A 10924-nucleotide genomic window follows, 5' to 3' on the forward strand; every position below is an offset into this window, starting at 1 on the left:
AGTCAATGAAGCAGAAGTAGACGTTTTTCTGGAACTCTCTAGCTTTCTCCATAATCCAGCGCATGTTTGCTATTTGGTCTCTGGTTCCTCTGCCCTTTCGAAATCCAGCTTGCACTTCTGGGAGTTCTCGGTCCACATACTGCCTAAGCCTGCCTTGTAGAATTTTAAGCATAACCTTGCTAGCGTGTGAAATGAGCGCAATTGTGCGGTAGTTGCAGCATTCTTTGGCACTGCCCTTCTTTGGAATTGGGATGTAGACTGATCTTCTCCAATCCTCTGGCCATTGCTGAGTTTTCCAAACTTGCTGGCATATTGGGTGTAGCACCTTAACAGCATCATCTTTTAAAATTTTAAATAGTTCAGCTGGAATATCATCACTTCCACTGGCCTTGTTATTAGCAGTGCTTTCTAAGGCCCATTTGACTTCACTCTCCAAGATGTCTGGCTCAAGGTCAGCAACCACACTACCTGGGGTGTACGAGACCTCCATATCTTTCTGGTATAATTCCTCTGTGTATTCTTGCCACCTCTTCTTGATGTCTTCTGCTTCTGTTAGGTCCTTACCACTTTTGTCCTTGATTACTCCTGATGTTGGCATCAGGAGTATTTATTTATTTTTATTTCCATTGACACTTGTTCATTTAGATTTTATAAACCAAATCTTGTGGACTGTGCCCCTGATTTGGCTTATCTCATGACATTAGCTGAGCCTCTGTTGACTAAATAGCATATTGGACCTTAATGATCTCCCCTGTGTTTTGATTCCCCAGTCTATCCAAGTTTCACATAATGCTGAAACTCATAAGCAAATTCATTGCATCTCTATTATTTGCAGACATATGAATAGGAGTGACTCCGTGTTCAACACCAGAGCCCCCTTTTGGATACAAATCCTTTGTCATCTCATATTATTACTAGGAGACAATAAGCACTTATTCTCTATTCGGGAGACTGTAGGGTTATTCTCCATCAAAGGTAATACTTTTGGTGCAGGTTTCTGAAGTCACCCTTTCATTATAGCTCTTTTCTCATTCTTGTCTCTGTGTTCATTTCTGGTATTAAAAGCAGAATCACTGATGGTTAATTTCTTCAATATAGAAGATAAGAAGAAATTCTTGGAGTAATATGCTATAGACTCTAGAAAATGGAACAACAGAATTTTGAAAGAAAGAAAAACGAGGCTTGATCCCTTTTTCAATCTTCTGCCTTCATGATTTCTAATGCTCATCTTCTCGTGGATTACTGATGATTTAAAAAGATAATGATGAGTTGAATTCTGTATGTTGGTGATGGTTTAATAGACTTATTTGCACTGAATTACATTATTTGTCTGAACAGATGCTTACCAAGGAGAAATAACTGTGCTTCTCTAGGATGACAGCTATTCAACTTGTTTTGTAATTAGAAATGGAAAGTTCCCAGCTAATTGGACTGCTGGGTATAAAATGTGGAAATTTATTTATTTCTTCTATTTCATAACATTTAGATACTGCTTGATTGTAGAAAAAGACCCTGAAAGTTCTTTCCAAAATGATAGCACACTAAAATTATCACTAAAATAGGTGCATCATGATTTAAAACATACAGAAATTAAAAAAACCACCATATAATAGACTGAAACAAATTAGAATTCATACAAAGCTACAATAAACTGCCATAATATTATGTCAACATGGCACATGTCCGTTCCAAAAAGGGGAAAGCAATCCTTATCCCTTTACTGGGGAGTAAGACCCATTTACTTCAATATGATTTACCTTCCATAGACAAGATTGGGATTTGCAAACTTTTGAACTGTGGAAAATGTTTAATTTTTTTAGTAATGCTGGACAGATGAAGTGATACTTGATGAAGTCTAATTGTCTATCTACAACCCAAATTATGATTTGATTGTGGTGGGGAACCTGCAATGGGTGTGTCAAGAGTTGTTTGAGGAAGTAATAAGTTGACAATACTTTTAATGGTCCTTAGTGAGCCTCAGTAGGATGCTCAAATGGAGAAGAACAGCACAGCAGTAACAGAATTTGTCCTCCTGGGCTTTTCTCAGAATCCCAGAATACAGTCCCTTCTCTTCTTCCTTTTCCTCACTGCCTACAGCACAACTTGGTTGGGAAATCTCACCATTATAGTCACTGTGATCACCACCCCCAGCCTGCATACACCCATGTACTTTTTGCTAGCTAACTTGGCTGTCGTAGACATCAGTGAATCAACAGTCACATCACTGAAAATATTATGGGACCTCTTCTCCCATACTCATACCATCTCCTACAATTGGTGTATTGCACAGATCTTCTTCTTCCATTTAACTGGGGGTGCTGTGGACTTCTTACTTGTGGCGATGGCTGTCGACCGGTACATAGCCATCTACGAACCACTGAGATATTTAGTTATCATGAACAGGGGAGTTTGTATAGGTTTGGTAGCTGGGTCGTGGTTGGGGGGCCTTGCTCACTCCATCGTCCAGATTGGAATTCTCATTCAGCTGCCTTTCTGCCAATCCAACATCCTGGATAATTTCTTCTGTGACATTCCACAGCTCATCAAACTAGCATGTGCTGATACCTATATCCCAGAGTTGCTGATAGTTTGCAACAGTGGACTGCTCCTCACATTGGTCTTCTTCATCTTGCTTGTGTCATACACTGTCATCTTGGTGAAGATTAGAGCCCATGTCACGGAAGGGAAGCACAAAGCTCTTTCCACCTGTGCGACACAAATCATGGTCATGAGCTTAAACTTTGTTCCAGCAATGTTTATTTATGACCGGCCTTTCAAGGTATTTCCAGGAGACAAGGTTGCCTCAGTCCTCTACAGTCTTTTAACACCAATGCTGAACTCAATGATCTTTACGCTGCGTAACACTGAGATGAAAAACACAATTAGAAAGCTCACAAGAAATTTTCTGCTTTCTGGAAGGACAAAACCATCATTGTGTGTTCATGAAAGAGAGACATAGAACTTAAGCACCTTTGTTAAAATATTTTCCTAAAAGTATATACTGCATTTTTTTAAAAAAAATTGCGTTCTATTCCCATGCATATGATGTTGACTTCAATCACCCCCAGGAGCTCTCTCTCTGTGTCCCTGCCCTTAAAGGCCTGTTCTACTGCCTATTCCACCTAAGTAATGGGCAGTGAGCCAAATTGGCAGCCTGTCCAGGCTGCTACAGCCTATGTGATGTTCCTGCATCACTCATATGTTTTATGCATGGGGCTGGGGCAGACATCCGTGTTTCAGAGCTGGGCATCCACACCTCACCCTCTTCTCATTGCAGAAGCAGCTGCCTGTCTGAGTTATCAATGTGACTTGCTGGTTGTTTGGGGCCAGGAAGGAATTTTTTTGCTGATCCACCTTGTTTGTGGGTTTTGTTGTTTTTCGCCTACTCCATACTGATTAATTGGGTGCTGGGCATTAGGTGGTCTGGTGTGCTATTAATTTAGGGTTGCCATTGCAAAATCCTGGCTTTTAAAGGAAAATCATCATCATCATTATCATCATCATCAAAAACAAAATCCCACTTCCAATATTGGCTGTGTGAGTCTTCCCAGACATTTTAGCTGCTTTTCCAAAATTCTGCCCGATGATATTTTCGCTGTTTGAATCCCAGCTATGTCCAGGAAAGTCTGAACATACGGCAGCCCTATATTGATTAGACAACCCAGGTCTTTAATTTGGTTACTTTGGGAAGTTCAGGTGTGGGAAGGGGAGTAGTTGTGTTTTAGCCTGGGGACAAGGCTGGATTCACTATTTTAAAAAAATAGGACCAAAGAGATGGGGGGGGCACAGAAATCATGTAAGATTAGTTCTGAGGATCTGATCAAAAACTTTGCAATTATAAAAAGCAGAAGACTATACAAAACCAAGCATCATTTTCCATCATACGGTAGGTGTTGTTTCATTTCAAAATAAAAATAAAAAATTATTCTGTGGTTTATTTTCAAATCAAATCAATAACCTTTATTAGGCATGACAAATTCAGAAGCATCAGAACAAAATTATGAATAAAACATTCGCATTATAAACTTCATGAAATAAAATACATATTAATTGAATTAATATTTTAGAACAATATATCAATTTTCAATTAGCATCCCCTGGTCCTCTCCACACTGGCCCAATCTCTCTGCGTATCGTTTCATTTCAAAAAATAAAAATAAAAAATTATTGTGTGGTTTATTATTGTTTATATGTTGACTTAGATATACAGAGGGCACTAACATATTTTAAGTGCTTAGGGCCTCTAAAGGTCTTAATGTGGCACTACCTGTGGACCCTCTTATTTATGGGGTTCCAACTTGAATAAAATATTGTGGGGGCCCAGGCAAGCCCTGCCATGCATAATCGATCACATGATACAGTGCACACACACTATTTGAATGGGAATGCCCATTTAACTTTGTGGGGGTCAGCCCCCTCAAATATTTTATTGTGGGGAGTGAAGCCCCCATGGCCCCTAGCAGTTGGGTCCTATGACACAGAGACACAAAAATACCGTAAGAAAAGGAAGAAAAGGAATGGGAGATCATACAATACATCATCTAACATAACATTTATCGGTGGGGGGAGAACCAACACACTCACCATATAAGTGGTAAAAAATAACAAACAACATTAACGTCCTCACCTTCTTGGTGTGGCCTAGGGGTGGGATGAAGGCTGGATAGTGACACCTCCAGTTCTTGCATCAGGGGTTTTGTTGCCATAACCTAGCTAAAGTTTTTTGTTTTTTTTCCAGGTTCTGGTTTGCTCCCGAACCAATAATGTTTCCTCTGCAGCAGTTTTTATGGTATAAATAAATAAAGTGACCCTAGTCTAACATTTATTTATTCATTTATTTATTCATGTGTTGTTTACTATTTCTGTGATATCTTCAAAGCAGCAAGAAAGGTTAATGTGCTTAATAATTATTGACATTTATTGGATTGGATTGGAAAACGTCCTCTGGACTTTATGTATGAATGGCTAAATAAACTTAAAACATCATCTTTCTGAAAATCGAAGTAACCATGTGATTTTTTTTATGTCAGATTTAGTGGATCTGAATCAATATTGCATATTGTATATTTGTTTGTTTGTTTAGTCGTTTAGTCGTGTCCGACTCTTCGTGACCCCATGGACCATAGCACGCCAGGCACTCCTGTCTTGCACTGCCTCCCGCAGTTTGGTCAAACTCATGTTCGTAGCTTCGAGAACACTGTCCAACCATCTTGTCCTCTGTCGTCCCCTTCTCCTAGTGCCCTCAATCTTTCCCAACATCAGGGTCTTTTCCAAGGATTCTTCTCTTCTCATGAGGTGGCCAAAGTATTGGAGCCTCAGCTTCACGATCTGTCCTTCCAGGGAGCACTCAGGGCTGATTTCCTTAAGAATGGATAGGTTTGATCTTCTTGATATACATGACGCTAAAGCCCCTTTCGCCGTAAAAGGAGGGGGGTGGGCACCACGGGGGCCTCACGTGCTGGGGGATGGTTGCCATCCCCCCCCAACTCATTGGCTAGCACCCGGATGGGCGCTCCCTTGTCGCGTCCAATTAGGACGTTCCAAGGGGGCATGGCTCACTGATTTAAGAGTATGCGGCCGGGAGTCTGCCTCTCTTTTCTGGACCCCCCAGCCACTTCATTTTCCCGCCAACCCTCCCTTTTGGCTTTTAACATTGCTATGGGCCTCGGTTGGTCGCCGTTGAGGGGCCTGGTAGGAATTTTTCCACTTGGCAAATTGGCTCTGGCCTGATGGTTTTCACCTACCTCGTAGCAACGCATCACATCTTTGGTTTTTGGGCGGTAGGCATTGGATTATCTCTGAAAGGTTACAGGTGTGTGGGGGGAGGTTGCTGCCATCACCTCCCCCAAAATGTGGAAGGGTACTCCCTTAAGGAGTCCAGGGGCGTGGCCATGTCTGAAGCCGTGGTAGGTGAGGGCCTAAGGCACGCCCCCTAGTGGTGGCCCCAGGGTGAGTTCCTAGTTGATCTGCATCGCAGGGCTCACCCAACGGTGGTTAACCCTTCACAGACTGCCAGCAGAGTGGGCTGGAGTTGGATATAGGTGGTTAGATCCAATGCCTAAGCCAATACCTCTCGACACCCGTAATCAATAAAGTTGTGGCCTTTTACGCCCATTAACGTTATGCAATGTGTCCTGTGTCTTTATTTATTCCGGGAGGGATTGGGGTATCGCCACACAACACTAATTTCCAAAAGGATGACACCATCGCTATTACTGGGAAAACCAGCCAGATGGGCAGGTTATAAATAACAAAATATTATTAAATTATTATGTGTTCATCAGAGAGGTCAATAGAGAGCTCTGCAAGCTGCACTGTAGTGTTACTAATATAGTTTCTCCAATCATTATTATTGTTTGTAGAGTTCCAAACCACTGTATGTCTAAATCAAAAACACTGCTGTTGCTTCTTGAAATTATTTTGCATAGGTTTCTACTTTGACTTTATCAAATCGGTTTGCATATCTTAGTAACATTATATTTTTACAAAATCACATTTATTTTGTTTTATTTATTTTTAGGGTCCCAATTCGCTGTATGTGTGGGTGAAGAACAGTTATGTTGGCATCAGGAGTATTTATTTATTTTTATAAATAAAGTGAAGTGGGCATATGATAAGCCAAGTATCTCTGAACACCTTGTTCTCATCAAAGGAATGACCAAAATTAAATATTAAATAACAACTCAAGGGAAGAAGAGCTGGGTGCAACCATAAACATATTTTTTTCAACATTTAGAATATTGTCCAATTTTCTTTTACCATAATTGACCCACCAACACCTTCAGAAATTCTCAAGTGGTTCGAGAGGCAGAGTTTGGGGACCACTGTGCAAGCAGACATTCTAATCACATGCATCATAGGCTTGCCATATTTCAAAAAGTATGATTCCTGACACCCTCAAACAAACAAAAAAGCATCACACACACCCAGCGTCTACTAGAGCCGATTATTCTTCTAGCACGGAAAGAATGGGAGATTCCTTGTTGAGCCCCCCCCTTGCTTTGGGAAGGTGGAACTGAGGAGGTAGGTTCCTTTGGACCTGCTCCTGAGCAAATACCACTGGCTATGTTAGATGAGCTCCTCGCCTCATGCTCTGTGTCCTGGAAATAGGAGCTATTGTCCTCCTCGAGGCAGCAGTTGTGGCAGATCTGAGAAGATAATGTAGCAGCTCTTGAGGGGGGAAGAAGGCAGAGCAGGATAACTGAGTCGTCCTTATTTTCCTCCCTGGACAGCTGGTGGGTGCTCAGGGCTGCTCTTGCCCTCTTTCCTCCGCACTTCCCTACTCTTCCGTTGGAGCTGCTGCACGTGGAGAGAAGGGAGGCATGAGTGAACTTTGGGTCTCTCATGTAAGGGGGGGGGGTATTCATTCTGCTGCTCAGTGGAAAAAACAACAACAGAAAACCTTAAAGAAATAAATTGGTTGTCATATGGCAGGAAATTCCAGACACCTCTTAAAATTCAAAATTCCCCCCAGGATTCTATTGTAGATCTCTGATTTCCTGGCATGTCTGGAATTTTCTGGGCATATGGCAAGCCTAATGTACCAGAGATTTCTTAAGCCGTACAAGCATATCTCTGTGTGTGTGTGTGCGCACACACACACACACACAGCATCCAGGTAAACAATGAGCATAATAGCCTGCAAATATGGTAGTTATTAACAATTTTTTTTAATGGGGAATCTAAAAAAAAAACATGAAAACTATAATATGTTATTATTTGAAGGAGAAAATTAACCATCTCTAGATGCTGTTTCCCTAGGCTAATGAAAATAATGTAACTGTATTTCTGTGTGGCATCAGGTTTAATGTTTCAAATTGCACTTTAAATATGATTTATAGCTCTCCAACAGTATTTTTTTCTACAAACACACTTAGCTCTCCAGAGGCAGCATTCCTGATATTTTTTTTAATTTTAGAGCTTAAAGGAGTATTAAGGAACAATTCCATTATTTTTTTTTTGTGATAACACAGTTTTCTGTTGTGGATAGACTCTAATTTTTCTAACATAAGTAGTATCTGAGGCAAATATTTTGGTGTGGAATGTTCCTGTTTAGGCTTCCAGCCAACCATCCAACCAACCAACCAACCATGCCCTATTCCAGGGTACTCCATAACACACCTACTAGGTTTCTGGTTCCCAACCCCACAACCAACTTGGGCCAATGGAAGTTCTTCCCAATGCAAATAGTGCCATAGACTCATATCTGATCAAGACTACAGCATGAAGCAAATGGTTAAAGGGCAACACCAAAACATAAGGGTCTGATCTAGTTGTAGTTTGTTTGGTTTTTTAAAAATATATATTTTTATTAATTTGCCAAACTATTCCAATCAAACCAAATTACTTTAATACAATTTCTTAAAATCAGGTTTCCCACTTCCGACGCAATCATATGTCCAGGATATTCCCGTTTTGCTGCTTCCTTTCTTATTTAGTCTCCAGTTGACATCCTTCACTTGTCGTCAAGCCATTTTTCCAGCTGTCCATGTTTTCACCTTACAAACAGCAACCTCGGTTAAACATTACGTAAATATTTATAATCCATTTTACGTGTGTAAGCTTTAATCTTCATTTTGCTTCTAGACCTGGTGTGTTGAAAGAGTTCAGTTCTTTCTCTTGTTTGCAGTCTTGGTCTGAGAGGTACAAGGTCACATTTAATTCCATTCCGCTGTCATCAAACTAACATGCACACCGCAGCCATAAATAAATTGCCGGATGAACTTTCCAGACTTCACCATTAAATTCCCCTCTGCAATTCTCTCTCAGCACACAACACACAACAAAAATGTGTGGATAAGGATAAGGATAACAAATCCATGCTGTTGCTAATTGTAAGTACCATGTTATATTTAGTTTGGCACACAATCAGAGATAGAAAAAAGATCCTTCAGTCTTCAGTAGTGTGCAAATGTTTGTGTGTCAAGAATAATTGACAGTGATCCTTGATGCTGGAAGGGGGTGTTACCACTCCAGGATGTCAAAAACAAGGAGACGAATTTGAAAAGGTGTTGAAGAAAATGGTAGGTTGAAACTGTTAAAATTATTTCTTCTGAGCATCACTATCCATTGCTACCCCTCATTTAAAAGCACCTCAAGCCCCTTTCTAGGAGCTTTACTTCTAACTGAGGAAATGAAATGGGTTTATCCTACCTGACAAACACCTACAATAAAACAATAAACAGGGTGGTTATACAATATCTACTGCAATAGACACAAGATAATATCACCAAGGCAACTATCTGTAAACAAACAATAAAAAGGTAAAGGGACCCCTGACCATTAGGTCCAGTCGTGTCCGACTCTGGGTTGCAGCACTCATCTCGCGTTATTGGCCGAGGGAGCTGGCGTACAGCTTCCAGGTCATGTGGCCAGCATGACAAAGTCACTTCTGGCGAACCAGAGCAGCACACGGAAACATTGTTTACCTTCCTACTGTACCTATTTATCTACTTGCACTTTGACGTGATTTTGAACTGCTAGGTTGGCAGGAGCTGGGACTGAGCAACGGGAGCTCACCCCGTCGCAGCGATTCAAAGTAGCCTTTTGAAGAAGGCCCACATGACCCAGTGGCACCCTGCCTCTTTCATGGACCACTTGGTTGTAAAAAGCACCACTTGGTTGTAAAAAGCAATTTATGAAGAGAATAAAACAATAAAATCAACAGTAAAAAGAATTTAAAAGAACTATTGAAAGCATTTTTTAAAATGAAATCAGCAAAAAAACTAAAAACAGAATAAAATATCAACACTAACACTGCTATAGTGACAGGGGGCCGATCAGTACTTTAGATGAGTACTCATGCAATAATTCTTATATAGAACACAGTGAGACTTTCTTGTTTTATTGTTCTGCACCCTGAAGCTGCACCTTCAGGCATTGCTAATTTCATTTTTGTTATTACCTAGAACTACTCATTCAACTACTTTTAACTTCCTGAAATGGCCTACATTATGTTTTAATGTATTATATACTCTGATGTTAGCCACGCTGAGCCTGGTCCTGGCCAGGGAGGGCGGGATATAAATAAAAATTATTATTATTATTATTTTATTATTATTATTATTATTATTATTATTATTATTAAAGTCCAACTCATCATGTCCTTAACCATAAATTTTGTTTACGGCCTGACTATACACTGGCATGCCATTTGTTTCCATGCCAAATTTGAGGTGTTTAGATATTAAAAGCCTTCAGTGGCCCAGGACCCCAAGGACTGACTAGGAACTCAAAATGAACCAATCTTCACACTTCAATTTCATCCCAATTATCTAGCAATAAACCAAAACCGTTCAGCCCGGACACTGAGATCCAGCGCCAAGGGCCTTCTGGCAGTTCCCTCATTGCAAGAAGTGAGGTCACAGGGAACCAGACAGAGGGCCTTCTCGGTAGCAGCACCTGCCCTGTGGAATGCCCTTCCATCAGATGTCAAGGAAAAAAGCAACCCAGACATTATAATTAAAGAGGTGGACAAGGGTGGAGCTGTCGTCATCATGAACAAAACTGATTACATCCAAGAGGCCCACAGATAACTTTCCAATACCACCTTTTACATGAAATTGGACTCAGACCCCACACAAGCATACAAAAAAGAACTAAACAAGATTGTCAAGGAGCTACCCCTACACATCCAAGAACAGATCCTCACAAACACACCAGCGGAACCTCGACCAGGAACTTTCTATCTTCTACCTAAAATACACAAACCAGGAAATCCAGGACGTCCCATCATCTCAGGTATTGGCACCATTACAGTGGGTGTTTCCGGCTATATGTTCTGACTCTGTTCTGAAACCATATGCTATCAGTGCTCCCAGCTACGTACATGACACCACAGATTTTCTGAGGAAAATACAATCTTTGAACAATCTTCCTAACAATACTATACTAGCCACTATGGATGTGGAATCTCTATACACCA

At 40.7% G+C, this 10924-nt stretch overlaps 1 protein-coding gene across 1 annotated transcript; it reads left to right on the plus strand.

Annotated features, from left to right (window-relative positions):
* The first annotated feature begins 1993 nt into the window (after positions 1-1993).
* Positions 1994-2959, plus strand: LOC118077875 (olfactory receptor 4D1-like). Its single transcript, XM_088654622.1, has one exon. The coding sequence runs from the start codon at positions 1994-1996 to the stop codon at positions 2957-2959; it is 966 nt and encodes a 321-aa protein (XP_088510748.1).
* The last annotated feature ends 7965 nt before the right edge of the window (positions 2960-10924 follow it).

Source organism: Zootoca vivipara, chromosome 12, assembly GCF_965207765.1.
Source record: "Zootoca vivipara chromosome 12, rZooViv2.hap1.1, whole genome shotgun sequence".
NCBI classification, from domain to species: domain Eukaryota; kingdom Metazoa; phylum Chordata; class Lepidosauria; order Squamata; family Lacertidae; genus Zootoca; species Zootoca vivipara.